At 45.3% G+C, this 20,368-nt stretch overlaps 2 protein-coding genes and 1 long non-coding RNA gene across 7 annotated transcripts in view; 1 reads left to right on the top strand and 2 right to left on the bottom strand.

Moving 5' to 3' along the window:
* The window catches only part of LOC139048914 (gastrula zinc finger protein XlCGF57.1-like), a 74,905-nt gene extending 65,621 nt beyond the window's left edge, over nt 1-9,284 (bottom strand). Inside the window, exon 1 of one of the 3 annotated variants that reach the window (XM_070523864.1) lies at nt 9,115-9,284. The gene's annotated coding sequence lies outside the window, so the exon portion shown is untranslated. The remainder of the gene's footprint in view (nt 1-9,114) is intronic. The other 2 variants (XM_070523861.1, XM_070523863.1) reach the window with 2 other exon arrangements.
* A 253-nt stretch (nt 9,285-9,537) lies between these two features.
* Nucleotides 9,538-13,170, top strand: LOC135913745 (uncharacterized). Its single transcript, XR_010568100.1, has 3 exons — nt 9,538-9,742; nt 10,564-10,672; nt 10,880-13,170. It is a non-coding gene; the product is annotated as an uncharacterized lncRNA (long non-coding RNA).
* Nucleotides 13,171-16,412: 3,242 nt separating this feature from the next.
* Nucleotides 16,413-20,368, bottom strand: part of LOC135913743 (oocyte zinc finger protein XlCOF6-like) — a 63,339-nt gene continuing 59,383 nt past the window's right edge. For all 3 annotated transcript variants that reach the window (XM_070523848.1, XM_070523849.1, XM_070523853.1), the window contains one exon: nt 16,413-19,285. In XM_070523848.1, coding sequence (XP_070379949.1) covers nt 18,390-19,285 — 896 coding nt within the window. In that variant the 3' untranslated portion in view covers nt 16,413-18,389. The remainder of the gene's footprint in view (nt 19,286-20,368) is intronic.

Genomic DNA, 20,368 nt, shown 5'->3' with positions numbered 1-20,368 from the left:
GGGCTTATTTTCGGGAATGCGGTCCTGTGTTTAAGGGCAGAGGTTCAGTCGAGACTAGAAGTAAATCAGAGAGCTGTGGGAAGGTTAGCACTAGGTGCCCACGGGAAAACCACAAACGAAACAGTACAGGGAGATATGGGCTGGGCATCATTCGAAGCACGGGAAGCTCAGAGTAAAATCCTATACGAAAAACGTCTGAGGAAATTGGATGATAACAGGTGGGCAGCTAAGGTGTTTAAATACCTATACAGAAAGAGCGTTGACTCACAATGGCGGAAAAGAACTAGGAAGCTAACCAGTAAGTATGCCAGACACGAGGACGAAAAAGGACAGAGCATTAAACGACAGGTTAAAAATGCGGAAGGTAAAAATTGGATAAATTCAATGGAAAAGAAGCATAGTGTAGAACTATATCGATACTGGAAACAGCAGATCAGGAAGGAAGCGTTTTATGATAACTCAAGAGGCAGTCCCCTACTCTTTGAAGCTAGATCAGGATGTCTTAGAACGCGGAGCTACAAAAAGAAATTTAACGAAGAAGACGAGACATGTACTGTGTGTGGTAAATATGTAGAAAAGATGGAACACCTCATACTAGAATGGATGGATGGATGGCGGCTATACCCTTTGTAACGGGCGGTGGCTGGCGCCACCTAGCCTTTTGCTCCCCCCTTTTATTTTATTGTTCTTTTTTTTCCTATCTTTATATCCTCTTTTTCTCAACCTAGTTTATACTCCCCTCCTCCCCCCAAGATAACTATCTAAAACAGTAGAGGAAACATTATGTCCCCGATTTATGTTATTATCTATCCCTTGACTTCCTCCACCAATCTTCTAGCCTCCCCTTCGTTACTGCCACTCTTTTCTCGTCTATTTGCCCTCGTTCCCCGGGAAAACCTAATGCCCCTTCCATATCTGCCACTGTTCCCTCTGCCCGGGTCGGGCGAAGGGCTGTGCATCTCAGCACTATATGCTGAGTGGTCTCCATTTCAGCTTCGCAAGCTGTGCACCGAAGGTCCACATCTTCAAATTTAGCCCTGTATGTTTTCGTTCTCAGAACCCCCGTCCTAGCCTCGAATAATAGTGAGCTGCCCCGCGAGTTATCAAATAAGAGCTCTCTCTTAATCTCCTGTTTTTGTGACCTATACATTGATAGCGATGGCTTTCCGAGCATTCTTTCTTCCCACATTTTTCTTTCTGTCTCCTTCACCTCCTTTCCCACACTAGAACCACTTTGGACCCCCTCCCTCGGCTGTAGGTATCTATTCCTCAGCTTCCTCGTTCTGAGTGTCCACTTTGTGTTCAAACTTTTCATGTACAGATATTTGTACACTTTTCCTGCCCACCTTTTTTCCTCCAGTGTTGGGAGTCTCTGTTCAAATTTTAGTTTACTTATTGCCTCTCTACCTTCAAATGACGTCCATCCCATGTCCCCCTGCACTGCCTCATTAGGGATGTTCCCGTGTGCTCCTAAGGCCAACCTACCTACACTTCTCTGTCTCGTTTCCATGCATGCCTGAACTTCCCATTTCATGCACAGTACTGAATACCCGAATGTGAGGCCAGGTACCATAACCCCTTTCCATACGCCCCTAACTACCTCGTACCTATTATAGTTCCAAAGTGCCTTGTGTTTCATTACAGCCGAGTTCCTTTTCACTTTTTCAATCAGCTTTTTCTTGTTCTTCCAAGTACTTTTTGCCCTCGTTTAGCCATATGCCCAAATACTTGTATTTTTCAACATGATCAATCTTAGTGCTTTGTATTTCCAATGGTTCCCCCCTTTCTTCATTGTATACTATTATCCCAGACTTCTCTCTACTGAATTGCAGTCCCAATTTTTCTCCCTCCTCTCCACATATGTTCATTAGTTCCTGTAGCCCTACTCGGGTGTCAGCAAGCAGTACAATATCATCTGCATACATCAGTCCGGCTAGTACTTGAACTACCTTCTGCCCTTCCAGCATATAGCTTATGTCGGTTCCTATTGTGCTCTGTTCTAGTCTCTTTTCCATTTGGCTCATGTAGATCATAAAAAGCAGAGGTGACAATGGACAGCCCTGCCTGAGACCTCTTCTTATTTTAGCTGGCTTTGTAGTTTCCCCCTCCCATGTTATCTCTACCTCATTATATGTATAAACTTGTAGGAACTCAATCATCTTTCTCTCTAGACCATATTCCCTCAGCTGGCTCCATAACTTTTCTCGGTTTACATTATCATAAGCTCCTCTAATGTCTAAAAAGGCTATCGATAGCGGTTTCTGCCTGGATGTTGCTATCTCTATGCACTGTGTTATAACAAATAAATTATCTAGCCTTCTGTTCCTTCTAAATCCATTCTGCAGTTCTCCCAAGATCTCCTCACGTTCTGCCCATTCCTCCATTCTCTCCTTCACCATCTGCATTGCTACTCTGTATATGACTGATGTGATAGTTATTGGCCTGTAGGATTTAATGTTGTCCTTGCTTCCCTTGCCTTTGTAAACTAATATCATTCTGCTCGATTTCCAGTCCTGTGGAACATCTCCCCCTTCTGCTATTTGTTCCATAAGTTGTCGTAATTTTAATTTACTTTTCTGGCCTAATATGCTTATCAATTTCATAGGTATGCCGTCAGGTCCTGTCGCTGTTCCCACGGGGACTTTGTGTTCAATTCTGTCCCATTCCTCACTTGTCATCCTTCTGTACTCCTCCTCTAATTCTGTCCTGCTGTTGTCATTTTTCTCCATTTCGCTACCCATTGGCTCTGCAAATGCTGCCTCTATTGTTACCCTAATATATTCCTGAGCTCCCTCTCCCTCTACCTTTGTTCCGTCTGGTGTGGTCAGTGAGTGCTGAACCACCTCTGTCTTCTTACTCTGTTGCCTAATGTGTTCCCAAAATTTCTTGGAGGCATTTCTGTCTTTCTTTCGTATCTCTAACATCCACTGTACCCCAACTTTTGCTATCATGGCTTGAATTAATGCCATTGCTTCTCTTTTCAATGCAAGGTAATCCTCCCATTTTGTCTCTCTGAATGTGATGGTATCAATCCCGATGTCGATGCGGCCACAGTCACCCTTCCTGAGGCCATAGGGTTCAGAGATAGTGATAGTGTAAAGAACGGCGGGTTGCACAACAAGATTGTCACCTTGCCACCCGATTACGACAAGGGGTGCAAGACGCGCACCTCCCGCTCTCCGCCGCTGCAGCTGCGAGGCGTTCAAAGAAGCGACCTTTGCGCTGGAATCCGCCGCCTTCCTCCAGCCCGCTTCGACATTGTGACAAGACGAGTTTGGTGGTGTGTAAACGAACAGCCGCCGCGTCGTAGGACCGGCGTCGATTTTCCGGAACGGCACCACCTTCAACGCCGTCGCTTGGGCTTCGGAATGTGTGTGCCTTTGTGTCTGAAAACTGGTCTTCAGAGCAGCTGCGAGTTGGTGGTGTGTAAACGAACAGCCGCCGCGTCGTAGGACCGGCGTCGATTTTCCGGAACGGCACCACCTTCAACGCCGTCGCTTGGGCTTCGGAATGTGTGTGCCTTTGTGTCTGAAAACTGGTCTTCAGAGCAGCTGCGAGTTGGTGGTGTGTAAACGAACAGCCGCCGCGTCGTAGGACCAGCGGATCGAGTGTATAAAAACTGTGGTTGTGCGATTGTTGGACACACTTCTCTTGAACAGTCATGTTAGACTGAGTTAATTTTCTGTAAATAAACCCCTTTTTCCTCGTTCTCGATGAGAAGCAGTTCTTCACTTCATCAACGATCTCAGCGTAAATAAGTTGGACGACGGCATGGGCCAGCTACCTTCGAATTCATGCCGTACTCCAATCTTGGCAAAGGACCACGGACGAAGGGATTGAGCCCCCAATCCTGACAACTGGCTGACAGCGGTGAGATGGACTTTGCGACATGGTGCTGTATCTGTGGTGAGTGCTTGGTTTTTGCTTTGACTCTCTAGGCTTCATTTTGTGGTTGTTCTGTTTAGAACAGTAGGGAAGCTAGATTGTTGTGTGTTAGCTAGGTTGTGTTTTCCTAGCTAGATTTAGAGAGCAGAATCAAGGCAGTAAAGCAGCAGTCATGGAGTTAAGGACACTGCTGAGAGACGAGTTGTTGATTGTTGGTGAGGAACTGGGCCTAGATGTACGCAAGGAAATGCTCAAATCGGAATTATTGGAGCTAATTTCCAATCAGGCCAGTGAGCAAGATATTGAAATGGGATTGGAACTTCTCAAAAAGAGAGAGAAACGGGAAAAAGAAAGAGAAGAACGAGACAGAGAAAAACGAGAGAGAGAGGAACGCGATAAAGATCGCGAGATAACAAAAATGCAACTTGAACTTGAAAACAGACGTTTGGAGTTGTCTCAAGGAAGTGAAGGAGCTCTGGGTCGATCAAGTGAGGCAGAATCGTACCGCATGGACAGGCTATTAAAGCCATATGAGGTCGGGACCGACATAGGCTTGTTCCTAAGCAATTTTGAAAGGACTTGCGAAAAGATGAACTTCGGTCCGAGTACATGGCCACAGCGGTTGCTGTCTATGTTGCCGTGTGAGGCGGCGGAAGTAATCGCCAGATTGAGTGTGCAGGATGCATATGATTATGCGAAAGTTAAGGCTAGTCTCCTGAAGAAATACCGCCTTTCAGCCGAAGCTTTTCGGCAAAGGTTTAGGAGCACAGGCAAGAAAGATAGCGAGGGCTATCCGGAGTTTGCATATAGCTTAAAGGCCAACCTAGTCGAGTGGCTTAAAAGCGCGGAAGCGTACGACAGCAGAGACATGATCATTGAATGCATGTGTCTAGAGCAGTTTTACAAAACCATTCCCCAAGCTGTGAAACTGTGGGTGCAAGATAGACGTAATGTAAACACTGTGGAAAGGGCGGCTGAATTAGCCGAAGAGTACGCAACCCGTAGAAAGTTGAACGCCGAGGAGGGAAACTGGGACGGTCGAAATGGACCGCGGAAACCATTTCCGTTCAAAAAGGGTGCGCAAACTAGACGATCGAAGCCTGTAGACATGGCGGAAAAGCCCGCAGAAAAGAGCGAGGAGAAACTTAACGGAGAAACCGCACAAGAACAGAAAAGAAAGTTCGGATCTTTTAGACCAATTCGCTGTTACAAATGCCACAAACGGGGACATATAGCTGTAAACTGCGAGAAGCCTAGCGTAGTTTTTTCCTACGTGGAGGAAAAGGATGAGAATATGGAACTTTTAAGTCCATATCTCCACGACCTGCAAGTTAATGGAAAACCATGCCGAGTGCTAAGAGACAGTGCCGCCACGCTGGACATTGTCCATCCGTCTTACGTGATGGTAGAGGACTTCACCGGAGAAGTAGCATGGATAAAACAGGTTGTAGAAGAACACAGCGTGTGTCTGCCCATGGCCAAAGTCAAAATCAGTGGACCATTCGGGGAGCTAGAGACTGAGGCTGCAGTTTCCAAATTTTTGTCACTGCAGTATCCCTACATCTTTTCGAATCGTTCGAATCAGTTACTGCGTGACAGAGGGCTCAAACTGGGAGAGGGCATAGTACAGGCATTGACCAGAGGCCAAGCTCGTAAGATCGCGGCGCTTTCGGCTGAAAATGCTCAAGCTCCTCCAGCTGAAGCAGAAAAGGGGATAGCTTCAATACCCGAATCCGAGCTAGGCCCGACGGACAAAAGAACAGTTGAGGAGAGCCTGCCAGTTGACCAGCTCAATGAGAGCGTAGCACTAGAGTGTCAGAGTTCTAGCCTGCAGGAAGAGCATGCAGACGCGCTCCCAAGCGAGACAGGGTCGTTATTATCACCGGCCTCAAAGAACTTTGATCAACTCTTACGCGTGGATAGAGAGTCACTGGCAGCTGAGCAAAAGAATGATGAGAGCTTAGCTAAATTACGGGACACAGCTAAAGAAGGCATTGCTAGGCGCAACGTAACGATACATGAGAAAGGAGGATTGTTGTATCGGCATTACAGAGATCGAAAGGGTAGGATTTTAGATCAGTTAGTCATACCTACTAAGTATAGGGAGGACCTTTTGAGTCTTTGTCATGGAAATGGGTGGTCCGGCCACCTAGGCATAAACAAATCAAAGGAAAGATTGCTTATGGAATACTACTGGCCTGGCTGTTTCAAAGATGTAGAAAACTTTGTAAGATCATGCGACGCCTGCCAGCGTTCTGGTAAACCAGGAGAGACTTGGAAAGCTCCACTGAAGGTAGTGCCCTTAATAACAGAGCCTTTCAGACGGCTTGTAATAGACACGGTAGGGCCTCTTCCAAAAACAAAATCAGGCTACAGGTACTTGTTTACCATGCTGTGTCCGGCCACCAAGTTTCCAGAAGCAATCCCTTTGAAAGAACTCAGCTCCACCGAAGTAGTAGACGCGCTTTTGACAGTGTTTGCACGAGTTGGGTTTCCAGCCGAAATTCAGGCAGATCAAGGGTCAGTATTCACGAGCGCACTGACTTCCACATTCTTGCAAAAGTGCGGGGTAAAGTTAATACACAGTTCTGTCTATCACCCTCAGTCAAACAGTGTAGAGAGGTGGCATTCGGTGCTTAAGCGAGTTTTGCGTGCGCTCTGTTACGAGCACAAGGAGGACTGGGAGAACTGTCTGCCGGCAACTTTGTTTGCTTTGCGAACGGTTCCACATGAAGCGACAGGGTTCTCACCAGCAGAACTAGTGTATGAGAGGACACTCCGTTCTCCACTGAGAATGTTAAGAGAGATGTGGGAAGAAAGAGGGGAGATTCCGACAGTGGTTGAATACGTGCTAAATTTACTGGAACGACTAAGCGCAACCCAGAAATTAGTCGGAAAGAACATGGCAATAGCTCAAATGAACGCCAAAGTCTATTACGACAAGAATGCGAGGCTTCGTACGTTTAAAGTTGACTTAACGATGAAAGCGGAAAAGTGTAAGTTTGGTTGTTCGCAGGTTACTTATCTGGGCCATGTTGTCGGTCAGGACATGAGACGGCCGGCTGAGCTGAAAATAGCTACGATTGGAGATTTTTCTCAGCCGCGCACGAAAACGGACGTTCGTTCATTTTTGGGACTTGTGGGGTACTATCAACGGTACATTCCGAATTACTCGCAATTAGCAAGTCCATTAACAGACGCCCTCCGAAAGGGAGCACCGAGTAGCGTACACTGGGATAAGGACAAAGAGAACGCTTTCCAAAGTTTGAAAACGCTATTGGTTTCTCGCCCTGTGCTTCGCGCGCCAGACTACACAAAGGAATTCATAGTTCAATGCGACGCAAGCGACAGAGGTATGGGCGTGGTACTTAGTCAAGTCGGCGACGATAACGAGGAGCATCCTATCCTCTACGCCAGCCGTAAACTAAATGTAAGAGAGGAAGCCTACAGCGCTTCAGAGAAGGAATGCGCTTGTTTGGTTTGGGCCGCCCAGAAGTTGTCGTGTTATTTGTACGGAGCGAAGTTCATCTTCGAGACCGACCACTGTCCTCTGATGTGGCTCAATCAAATGTCACACAAAAACGGCCGCTTGCTCCGATGGAGCCTCACTCTCCAAGAGTACAACTTCTCCGTTAGATATAAGAAGGGAAAGTTGCATAGCAATGCGGATGGTTTGAGCAGGCTAATTTGAATTCTGCGTTTGAGGGTCCCGCCTAAATTTTAGGGTTACTAGTGTTAATTTTATTAAGCGAAGAAGATCCCCTCTCATTTAGCAGGATTCCCTCCATGATTGCTGAATTTGTCAGCAGGAATTTGCTTCAGAAATTGGCATAGTGAAATGCAGCATTTTTTTTGTTTCTGCACTTATGTTGTTGTTGTTTTTTTTTGAAGCCTAGCGAGTCTAAAGTGAGAGCCAATGCACGTCATCTCGGCGCAGAGCCGTGTTGTGGGGTTCATTTTGCAGTTGCCTGTCCTTGTTGGATGTTTTGGGGCGGTGACATCAATGCACAAGTGGTCGCTGCGAGCCAAGACATCAATCCCCCCCTGACCAGCAGCCGTTCTCTTCCTGCCTAGCGGTTGTCAGCGCTAGACAGTCGAGACTTTTGGGGCCATGGAGGCGCTGTAAAGAACGGCGGGTTGCACAACAAGATTGTCACCTTGCCACCCGATTACGACAAGGGGTGCAAGACGCGCACCTCCCGCTCTCCGCCGCTGCAGCTGCGAGGCGTTCAAAGAAGCGACCTTTGCGCTGGAATCCGCCGCCTTCCTCCAGCCCGCTTCGACATTGTGACAAGACGAGTTTGGTGGTGTGTAAACGAACAGCCGCCGCGTCGTAGGACCGGCGTCGATTTTCCGGAACGGCACCACCTTCAACGCCGTCGCTTGGGCTTCGGAATGTGTGTGCCTTTGTGTCTGAAAACTGGTCTTCAGAGCAGCTGCGAGTTGGTGGTGTGTAAACGAACAGCCGCCGCGTCGTAGGACCGGCGTCGATTTTCCGGAACGGCACCACCTTCAACGCCGTCGCTTGGGCTTCGGAATGTGTGTGCCTTTGTGTCTGAAAACTGGTCTTCAGAGCAGCTGCGAGTTGGTGGTGTGTAAACGAACAGCCGCCGCGTCGTAGGACCAGCGGATCGAGTGTATAAAAACTGTGGTTGTGCGATTGTTGGACACACTTCTCTTGAGCAGTCATGTTAGACTGGTTCACTTCTCTCATGCAGTCCTGTTGGACTAATACTATTTTTCTCAAACAGTCATGTTAGACTGAGTTAATTTTCTGTAAATAAACCCCTTTTTCCTCGTTCTCGATGAGAAGCAGTTCTTCACTTCATCAACGATCTCAGCGTAAATAAGTTGGACGACGGCATGGGCCAGCTACCTTCGAATTCATGCCGTACTCCAATCTTGGCAAAGGACCACGGACGAAGGGATTGAGCCCCCAATCCTGACAATAGTCATGTAAATAAATGTGCGGTGGAAATTAGCAAAAGGCGATTGGAGGATTGGTGGCTCAAAAGCAGAGGGGTGACATAAGGTTAAAAAGGTAGGAAGACGTATTTAAAGAAAATCGAGAAATTCAATAACACACAACACAGAAAAAATAAAAGGCAAAATAAAAATCTGAGCATGGAGCATGGTGGCAACAATCTGAGCATGGCGGGCGCTCGCCGCTTTGAAAATCCGCTTGTCCGCTTAGACGCTCCGCTTTCAGTGTGAACGTGCCTTTCTCACCTTTTTTCCGGATGCGTTGCGGTAGCACATTGGAGAAAGGAAACTCTACGTTCCACAATGGTGGTGATACGACCCGAACACTCTCAACTTCAAGAAATTGCGACAGAGAACGAAAAAAAATCAACCGCGCGGCGCCGCTAAAGAAATGGCCATAGTAGACCAATTAAAAAGGTTCCCTCGTGAGCACATTATCTCCCGCTAGAGGCGCCGTAGTAAGCGCAATTTTTAACCTACAAACTTTCTTCAACAATAAACGAAGCGTTTTTATTACATGACAAAAAGTAAAAAAATATTTTTCCTATTTTTACATTGTACTTTTTTTACTAACTTTGTAGTTTTTTACCATTTTAAACACATAGTTGTGTTCAGCATCATCGACTTCCCACGTGACCTCTGGCCACAATTTCAAATTTTTACCGGTAAGTTCGCGTGCACTGCAGGTACAGATTCTTCGGTTTGTACGTCGGTTGGTTATTTTATGCTAAAACCTGTTTATTTCGTTTCGATATCTCGCGTTATTTAACTTGGGGTGTAAGCCCGAAAGCTAGGTTTCAGTCGTGAGTCATGTGGAACAAGTCTGCATGGAAATGGGAGCCGGGTCCTGCTGCAACTGGGGACAGCAATACCGGTGAGTCGTTTAACATCGCTGCTTCAATAGCTATGTAATGTATTCGTCTCGTTAACTTACAGGCGGAGGGAAGTTAACGAACCAGAGGCTGCATTACATATGGGCAGTCAGGACCCTCCGTTGCTGTTTCCTAAATAAAAAACTTTCAATTGCGATGCCATCATTATAAACATATCCACGAAAGAGAAAGCGGTATCAGAACGCGCGTCACATTTTTCATCTCATTGTCCATGGGTGACTGAGTAGCCTTATCAATATCCTTTTTTTTTTTTCGAGTCCGCCGGGAACTTTTTTTGTTCACAGCACCGAATAACCCTTTGATAAACTGAAGCTAAAGTACTGAATTTAATGTATCAAACAGTTGCACGCATGATAAATCACCCTTATTTTGTACCTGTTGGTTCTAAATGTTCTTGCTGTTCAGTTTGGTTAACCTCAGGACATTTATTTTTGCAGTAGCGAACCGGTGCATCACGTTCACGCAGAAAAAAAAATGCATCATTTCTAATAGCTTCATGTCTCATTTGCTTGTGAAACCAGCAGTGTGGTCTGTTCTAGTGTATAAACCTGCGCACAAATGTACTCATTGGTGACCTTAATAATACTTAAGCTGTTGACATGCATTGTAGTTAGGCAGACATCGATTTTACGGAGGGTAACAATTTTTATTTACCATGCTGATAAAGCACCCTAGAACAGTGTACATCTGCACGTGTTCTGTAGTCGCAAACCATTACAATGTATATGTCGCACCTTCTTGCATTTTATATTGAAAAATTGTGCTTATTCAATTTCTGATGCGGTCAAAATTTCTGTTACAGACATGCAGTAATGAAGGCGGACCCAGTATAAAGCAACACACTCCACGCACTAAACAAAAGCTGCTGCCTGCTACAAGGCCATTGTGTGGACTTTGGCTGCTACTACAAGGTAAACAACACCTGGTTCAGAAATAAATAATGCTTGATATATGCTGTATTGGCTTGCTTGTCTTGAGATACATGTCATTTGTTTGCAGCAGATATGAATGTTTCTTCAAATTTATGGTTCAGTATAATAGGTTCGAACATAAAAGAAAACACTGCATGCATTTGGCTAATCTGCTGTATCTCATGTGTCACCGTTCTGCCCGAACAGAGTCTATGCCAAGCACATCTTGGTCATCACAAAAGCTCCCATCTACACCAACAGGAAGGGTTGCAAGGCTTTTACACAATGAACAAAGAAGCACAAACAAGAATTTGGATATCAAGTCTCTAGAGGACTGTGTCAAAACTGAAAAGACCTTCAGCCACCAATCCACCAGCACAGACATTTGGCCGAGTCATCCAGGTAACTCAAAAAGGACTTTCTAGAAATTCTTCGTGATCCGATGCACCTGCAACTTCTGACCAAGCACCGACGACACTGGCCAGAAAAGTTCCGTCAGTTTGTCCATTTGTCAACTCCATTTGTGCCAAGTGTAATTTCCTTTCTATACGTGCAAGATTTTTCATTGCCCATTGTAACAGTCACTGTCTGGTAGCATACCATCTCTGTAGCAGTATCTTCTAGAGTATGTTGTCATGCACAATTCCTCTCCTGAAACAGCTGATGCAGCATTGGCATGCGTCTTGCATTAACCCACGCACCATGTGCTATGCACCATTTTACTTTTCTTGATGTTTTTAGCCTTCAATGCTTGCAGAGCAGAGTGGCTTCTTTCTTGAATGCAAGCTTTCTCATTTTCCATATTCCTTGTCTCGTTGATGATTGCTATTCTTCCTCCATAGCCTGGGTCTTTGTGCAAGCGACACTGAAGTGATTGATTGCAGAAGCTGGTCTTGCTGCCCCACGTGGTGGTGGTTGCAGTGTTACGTTTCTCTTATCTGGGTGTGAGGCATGCGTGCATCTGTGTGTGAGGCATTGAGGCATGCTGTATAGCCGGCAGGGCAAGCATAGCGCGTACCAGTGTACGCAACCAGCAAAATGTGGCCATATTGGATTTTGCTCTAAAAAAAAGTGCTCTTCCGCTAGATGGGTGGATGGATGTTATGAGCGTCCCCTTTGGAACAGGGCGGCAACTGACCAGGGCCGCAACTGACCAATCTGCCTGGTCAGTTGCGTTGGTAAGCATCTGCTCCTGCAGTCCGCACAGCAACATAGACTCCCAGCATACATGCACTGTAACTGGTGCTCTCCGTTTGTTCTTTCCTGCTGCAGCCATGGGCAAATTGTGGTTGTGGCCTACCTCGGCCATGATTAGCTCATAACGGAGACCAGTATATGTGCTTACATGGTTCCAAGTATATGAAGTTGATAGCCGCATGGGTAAAAAGGCCCGTAAAATTGACTGTCGAAGGTGATGCCCATGGAACCGATTTGTCCATATTGAGACAAAGTGGGGCACCAAGTGCGAGGCACATGTTAGTGGCCCCCCAAAAGGAAACAAACGTGCAGGTTGGAAAGGAGTTAATGCTAAAATACCGGGTGTCCATGTCGCTGTGTTGGTTGCGGCAGCAGATGCCTGCATCACGTGATGGCTTCACAATGCAACGGCAACTGTCGGTTCAAACAGGTGCGACACTCTGTCCAATCTGTTTGTGCTGCTGGTGGTTGCTCGTTACCAGACCACCACATGCGACGAAGGCAAGCATTCTGCCTGTAGCTAGGTGGCTGAACGTACCGTAAGAGACCCGTGTACGCGAATGCTCACTGTTGCCATACGATTCGTAGCCAATGTATAATGTAGTGCCTGAATCCTATGCAGTGATTGATCGCTGTTTAATTTCGCTGTTATCTCACTTGGTTATGGTCGCCGTGTTATGCTTCTCGAATGTGGTGGCCCGGTCAGTTGCATTGGGAAGCAGTCTCTCAAAGTATGCATTCGCTCCAGCAGCCTGCACAGCGACATAGACTCCCAATTTTCATGCACCCCAATTTGTGCTCCCTGTTCGCCCTTTCCTGCTGCAGCCATGGGCAAATTGTGCCTCTTGCCTTTCTCGGCCGCGATTAGGCATGAACAGACATCAACATACGTGCTTACATAGTCCGATGCGTATGAAGTTGACAGCAACATGGCTGGAAAGGCTCGCAAATGTAGCTGAAGGCGATGCCCACGAAAGCGACTTGTCTTTATTGACACAATGTGAGACACCAAGTGTGAGCTACACATTAGCGGCCCCCGAAAGAAAAGAAACGTGCAGGTTGGAAAAGAGTGAATGGCTAAAATTTGGGGTAGTCCATGTCACCGTGTACGCTGCGGCAGCAGATGCCTACGTCACCAGATTGCTTCGCAATGGAAGTTGCTCATTTTTAGCAGCAACTGTCGCTGCGAACAGGTGGGACACTCTGTCCAATCTGCAACTCGACATGCAAATTTTATTTCTGCTATTGCACGAGAATGTACACTGCTTGTCTTCTGCCAATAAAGTCGCACGTTCTGTTGACTCACTTGTGGCTTGTTTGTATGGGCATCAGTAGAGGCTCTTTGGTCTCCTGGCTACTAGAACGCACCAGCCACGCGGCAGCCAAGGCATTGAGGCATGCTGTATAGCCAGCAGGGCAAGCATAGCGCGTACCAGCGTACGCAACCAGCAAAAAGTGGCCATATTGGATTTTGCTCTAAAAAAAGTGCTCTTCCGCTAGATGGGTGGATGGATGTTATGAGCGTCCCCTTTGGAACAGGGCGGTGGGTTGCACTACCAAGCTCTTGCAATCCGCTTCCGGATTGAGCAGCATCATCTGGCGTCCACCTAGGTAAGTTTCATGTGCAGCCGCTGCTTATTTTCGTACCACTGCTACAGTGTACTAGAATACTAGTTTCATAGAGTTTACAGAGGTACAGTGAACTAGTCAGAGTTTCCTACAAAAATTTGTAGGAAACTCTGACTAGTTCACTGTACCACTGCGGAAGGTACAGTTTCTGTTCTCTAATGTTGGTTCTTTATTCTATGACATGGCTGCAGTGGCAGTCAATGGCCAGAAGCGCTGCAAAGACTCATTTCTGCGTTTGTTAGAAACCATCGCTCGGCGCTACCATGTATGAAGCCTTTCCTGTGCTTGTTAGAAGCCATCGTTCGGTGCTACTCAGTGTGAAGGTACATCACAAAGTAAAATAAAGCGTAGTTCTCTGACCCTTTGCTTTTGCATGAATGTTTTCCGGCATTGCTGTGCCACGCTTACATACACGGCACAACACTTCCCTACACGGATGGATGGATGGAGGGTAGGAGCATCCCCTTTGAAACGGGGTGATGGCAGTTGCCACCGTGCTCAACTTTTATTTTGCCTTTTATTTTTATTATCTGTGTTGTGTGTTATTGAAATTCTCAATTTTCTTTAAATACGTCTTCCTACCCTTTTAACCTTATGTCACCTCTCTGATTTTGAGCCACCAATCCTCCGTTCGCCTTCTGCTAATTTCCACCACATATTTATTTACATGACTATTATCTCTGAACCTTGTATCAGAGATAATATTGAATCGATATTTAATGAAGAAGACACACAGTACATCTGTCTTCTTCATTAAATTTCTTTTTATAGCTTCGCGTTCTGAGACGTCCTGCTTCAAAGAGTAGGGCACTGCCTCTTGAGTTATCATAAAACGCTTCCTTCCTGATCTGCTCTTTCCAGTATCGATATAGTTTCACACTATGCTTCTTTTCCATTGAATTTATCCAATTTTTACCTTCCGCATTTTTAACCTGTCGTTTAATACTCCGTTTTTCTTCGTCCTCGTGTCTGCCATACTTACTGGTTAGCTTCCTAGTTCTTTTCCACCATTGTGAGTCAATGCTCTTTCTGTATAGGTATTTAAACACCTTAGCTGCCCACCTGTTATCATCCAATTTCCTCAGACGTTTTTCGTATAGGATTTTACTCTGAGCTTCCCCTGCTTCGAACGATGCCCAGCCCATATCTCCCTGTACTGCTTCGTTTGTGGTTTTCCCGTGGGCACCTAGTGCTAACCTTCCCACAGCTCTCTGATTTACTTCTAGTCTCGACTGAACCTCTGCCCTTAAACACAGGACCGCATTCCCGAAAGTAAGCCCCGGCACCATTAGTCCCTTCCAAATACCTCTCAGTACCTCATACCTGTTGTACCCCCCACAATGCCCTATGTTTAATTATCCCGGCATCTCTTCGCCCTTTTTGCTATGAGAGACTGTTAGTGCTTTTCCGTGTACATCTGCCCTTTGTTTATCCATACCCCCGAGATATTTGTATTCGGCCACTCGGGGTATTTCATGGCCTTTTATTATAAGCTCCTGATCAGTTGTATTGTTGAAAAACATCCCACCGGAATTAGCTGTACTAAATCCGAAACCTAATTTGTCTCCATCTCCACAGTAATTAACCAGAGTTTGCAAATCTTCCTGGCTATCTGCTAACAGTACAATATCGTTCGCATACATTAAACCCGGTAGTCGTGGCTCAACAACCTTTTCGCCTAATCTGTACAACAGATTATACCCTAGAATGTTTCGTTGTAACCTTCTTTCTATGCTTATCATATACAACCTTGCCTTAATCCTTTGTGTACCTCGACAGTTGTCGTACCCCCGAGTTCCTTCCCATATTATTTTGACTTTATTTTCTCCGTATATTTCCTGTAGAAAATCTACAGTACACTTCCGCACTAACCGACGCCCTCTTGCAGCGAGCGATCTGTTGAAAGCAGGCACACACCAATCAGTGCTCGGAAAAGCACGCAGCGAGCTGCGCCAATCAAATCTAGAAGGCAAAGTTCATTCAAACTATGCATTACTACAGCCTTTAACTGTATGCATTATGGTGCGAGAGCAGAGAAATGGATATGTAAAGACAGTTGGGCACATTAAAACAGCATCTTTTTGCATTTGAAAAGGTAACACACACAAAATGAGACAGAACACATGCGCTTTCTCTTTTCTTACAAAATACCTGGAGCAATAAGGCTTTTTTCCCTGTGCCATCGAAACTGTGCCATTTTTGCTCTCAAAGATAATTCTTATTTACTGGATTAGCTCTTGTACCGTGTTTATTTTCTTGTGAGCTTTTTTCACACGTTACTGTTTCAAAATCTTTTTTTATTTTCACAGACTGAACATCCCATGTCTCGGTACAACTTCCTTGTACAGGATACTTGCACTTGGCATGGAGTGAAGAAGCAGAGCAGTGTACTTTTATTAAAAGCGCAGAGTTAGCAGTATAAGAGCAGTTCATCAAAAAAAGTCTGCTGTAAATAGAGGGTTCCCACCCACATTCCTCGTTGTTTAATTATGCTTGTATGGCCAGTATTCTCAGCAAAACCACTTATATTGGTAATTGATCATGACAAGTGCTCATGAGCATTTTAAGGAACAATGCTTAACCCTTTATACTGGTGCACTGGTAAGATGTTTACAGGCAGTAAGATTGAAATGGAAGGCGAAATAGCGCACACCAATGCTTGATGCAGCACTTCTCAGACTAGCATGTCAGCAATTTTTGCATAAAACAATATACTCGGAGCACACTAGCACTAGCACATCATCCTCACTCTCACAAATCGGTGTGCGGCTCATATCTCTTTTTCTTCCCCCCCACTGGGCTTACCTGCAGGCCATCACTTAACTTCTCTTGGAGCCCCAATACAATAAAATGCTAAAATCACTGCACTGCATGCTGTCATGAGAGTACTAAAATAGCAAAAACAGACAATGAACACTCATTAAACAAAGGCATTTATTTGGTGCTCTGATGCCAAGTAAATTCTATAAACAATCAATTGCTGTAAACAAGTACCTATTTGTGAAAAAAAAAAGAAGTATAAATACAACAATATAAGAGCCTCCGGGATAACACCATACATAGAACCTAGAGGCAATGAATACATGAGCCTAACAAAATATGTTCATATGTAAAAAAAGAAAAGAATAATCCGGAAAGAATTAGTCATATAGATGTAAGAAAAATTCACAAATGTACAGCCAATAAAAGTAACATCACACATTCTAAAGCTCTGAATAACAATGGGAATACAAACACACCTCGAAATAACAAATCTCAATTTAAAAAACCAGCAATGTAACAAAATATTTATGTTACCCTATCACAGTGCCACTGAAATTCATGTAGCTTTTTTGGTGATTTAACAAAGTACATTTATCAGAATCTTTCGATTGAGCAAAGTTTTCCACTATTTCAAGCACGTACTTCAAGCCTCTATGGCTTGTAAATCTAGTGAAAAACTAACACACTGTTGGTCGAGGTAGAAGTCATCAATTGCCCGCATCCTTCTGCATCAAACGTTCGAGCAGCAACAAACGCTGCTGCACAAGTGAGATAATTAGATTTTCTGAGGCGCATGCACGGGTGAACATAAGCACGTTTGTGTGCCTTGATGTCAGCGCCACCTCCCACCGTTCGCGGTAGCGATCGCCTTTTCGCAGTGCTACACCACCGCCACATTTTTGCTGGCAGCTGAAGTGGTCATAACTATATGTAGCTGCATTCGTCAGCGTGGGGCTGTCATATTTTCCAGCAATAAACTTTTCCTTCTTTGTTGGCAAGATGTGTCACAGTGCTGTTCTGTTGAACCTCTGTTGACACTGTGACAGCTTTGATGTCATAAAAGGATCTTTGGTGGGCATTTGTCAACGCCCATGTCTTGTAACAAGGGATGGGCCACCACAGACACTAGAGGCAGGAATTTACTGTAGTAGTTTACAGTTCCAAGCAAAGAATGAAGCTGCTGCTTGTTCTCTGGTTGTGGCGTGGCTACAATGGCATCCGTCTGTTCTATTGTGGGATGTATGCCATCTGTGTTGAGTCACCAGATCGTGGAGGCAATGGGTATGCCATGGCTGAGCAGACTTGGCAACTGTGGTGCGCCGACATTTGCTAGTGTCCTGCTGCTATTCATTGACGTCACCACATGAAGTCATAGCAAAGTGAAATGTGGAATTAAGAGCAGCTAAAATTCCAGTGGAGATTGAGCTTAACTCTTGCTTTCCTTTTATATCTTGAATTTCTTTATGAGCGATAACGCGTTTGTATGGGTCGATTTTCATTTCTGTTGCTGTTTGTCCTATGACATGCTGCGAATAAATCTAGAGCAAATATGGTGACACAAAGAAATCATTCTAGGGCCTTTTTAAGAGCACATAGGGACACTTGTGCTACTTGATGCAGCAGAACACCCTGTAGCATTCTCCATAGCTATAGATTTCTAACTTAAGTAATCAGAAAGTGCAAAGTACTTGGAGCAGGTGGCAGAACAGTAAGGTCGGTCACCTGAATGAATGGTCAGTTTTACTTCACGGCATTCTTTGGCGAGAATTTCCAAGTGTATGAAGGGCAATGAAATGGCTTCTCGCCTGCATGGGTGTGCAGTTGTTCCTTCATGTTGGACTTGCATGAGAAGCTCCGAGAGCATGAAGGGCAATGAAATGGCTTCTTGCCTGCATGGGAGCTCCTTCATGCTGGACTTATGCGAGAAGCTTTGAGGGCATTAAGGCCCCTGAAATGGCTTCTCTCCTGTGTGGTCGCGCAGGTGGTCTTTCAGGTCTGGCTTTTGTGAGAAGCTCTGAGAACATAGAGGGCATTGAAATGGCTTCTCATTTGTGTGGTTTCACAGGTGGTCTTTCATGCTGGACTTATACGAGCAGCTCCGACGGCATGAAGGATACCGCCCCAGCTTCTAACCTATGTGGGTGCGCAAGTGGTTTTTCATGCTGGACTTATGTGAGAAGCTTTGAGGGCATGAAGGGCATTGAAATGGCTTCTCGCCTGTGTGGGTGCGTAGGTGGTCTTTCAGGCTGGACTTATGCGAGAAACTTTGAGGGCATGAAGGGCATTGAAATGGCTTCTCACCTGTGTGGGTGCGTAGGTGAACTTTCATGTGGCTCTTTACTGCGAAGCTCCGAGGGCATGAAGGGCACTGAAATGGCTTCTCACCCGTGTGGGTACGCAGGTGAGTTTTCAAGTCAGTCTTTCGCGAGAAGCTGTGAAGGCATGAAGGGCACTGAAATGGCTTCTCGCCTGTGTGCGTGCGCAGGTGGACTTTCAGGTTGGTCTTTACTGCAAAGCTCTGAAGGCATGAAGGGCATTGAAATGGCTTCTCGCCTGTGTGGGTGCGCAGGTGGGCTTTCATGCTGGACCTATGTGAGAAGCTCTGAAGGCATGAAGCACACTGCCATGGTTTTTCACCTGTGTGGGTACGCAAGTGGTTTTTCATGCTGGACTTATGGGAGAAGCTTTGAGGGCATGAAGGGCATTGAAATGGCTTCTCGCCTGTGTGGGTGCGCAGGTGGTCTTTCATGCTGGACTTATGCGAGAACCTTTGAGGGCATGAAGGGCACTGCCATGGCTTATCACCTGTGTGGGTGCGCAGATGGCTTTTCAGGTGGTCTCTTTTTGAGAAGCTCTTATGGCACAAATCGCACTTAAACAGACGCTTGCCAGTACAGACCCTGGCATGTGCTTCCAGACTAATCAGTTTACGAGCCTCATAGTCACAGAAATGGTCTTGTTGGAGGCGTCCCTGCTGTGAATTGTCACTGTTGGCTGTTGATGGAGAAATAGAAGGCCTGGATGCTGCACAAATGAAACAAAGATAGTATTAAGAAATGCAAAAAAAGAACGCAGATACTAAAGCTAATGATTGGCTTTCTTTTTTGCGTTTGGGAGGTTTTGAGGGTGATTTAGGCATGGTGGAACAAATGAAGCCTAGTTGTGCTTTTTGATTTACTCAATATTTCTGCATCTGAATGCTTAATGACTGTTTATCAAGCCCACTTGTATAAATTATTTTTCAGAAAGTTATAAAAGTACTAAGTGAGAGAAGCTGAAGTGTTTGAAGACATCCACGGATTTCTATGACTTTTGGTGATTTAACAAAGTACATTTATCAGAATCTTCAGAAGCAAAGCATCTATCAGAAGCAAAGTTTTCCACTATTTCAAGCACGTACTTCAAGCCTCTATGGCTTGTAAATCTAGTGAAAAACTAACACACTGGTGCGTCAAAAAGTTCCAACCCAGCTTCCTCTCCTATCTCCAACGAGCATTTGAGGTTGAAAGGACATATTTGGCGTTTGCAAAACTGATGATTCACCGGCACAACCACTTTCTAATGAGACTAGAAGCGTGAAAATTACGAGAAACTGTGCAGGAGGCGGAGTTGCGTAGGGCGAGGAACTTAAACGGGTGTACTCTTTTAAGGATAACGAATTTTCCGTGTTTGGTGCAGTTTGCCGCAGGAATACATGTTTGCACATTTGAATATATCTCTGCTCATTACTCTCGAGAGTAGAAACTGGTAATAGGCGATGTCCTATAGGCACCGGTTGGTAGGTGTAGACCTTGATTATGAACTCCATCTGATTGCGACAGGCATGACTGTCTGGCTGAGCGATAAATTATGCAACGAGTATATTTTACTGTGTACAAAGCAAGTACAGATACAGGGTGTTTCAGTGAACATTTTCAAAAAATCGTAAAGGTAGGTTTTTCAAGAAAAATAGGAATTCTCTGAAGCAGGAAGCTTTCAGGTTCGACGGACATAAGAAATTATAAGAAACATGCGAATTACATAGTTATTTACCTAAAATTGTCTAACAAGCATTTTATTTAGCGGCGTTTAGCAGTTATTGCCAATGGCGAGTTTGTAGCCACGGAC

The sequence above is a fragment of the Dermacentor albipictus genome, chromosome 8 (assembly GCF_038994185.2).
Source record: "Dermacentor albipictus isolate Rhodes 1998 colony chromosome 8, USDA_Dalb.pri_finalv2, whole genome shotgun sequence".
NCBI classification, from domain to species: domain Eukaryota; kingdom Metazoa; phylum Arthropoda; class Arachnida; order Ixodida; family Ixodidae; genus Dermacentor; species Dermacentor albipictus.
Note: the sequence above shows the minus strand (reverse complement) of the source record. Positions and strands in the feature narration are given on the sequence as shown.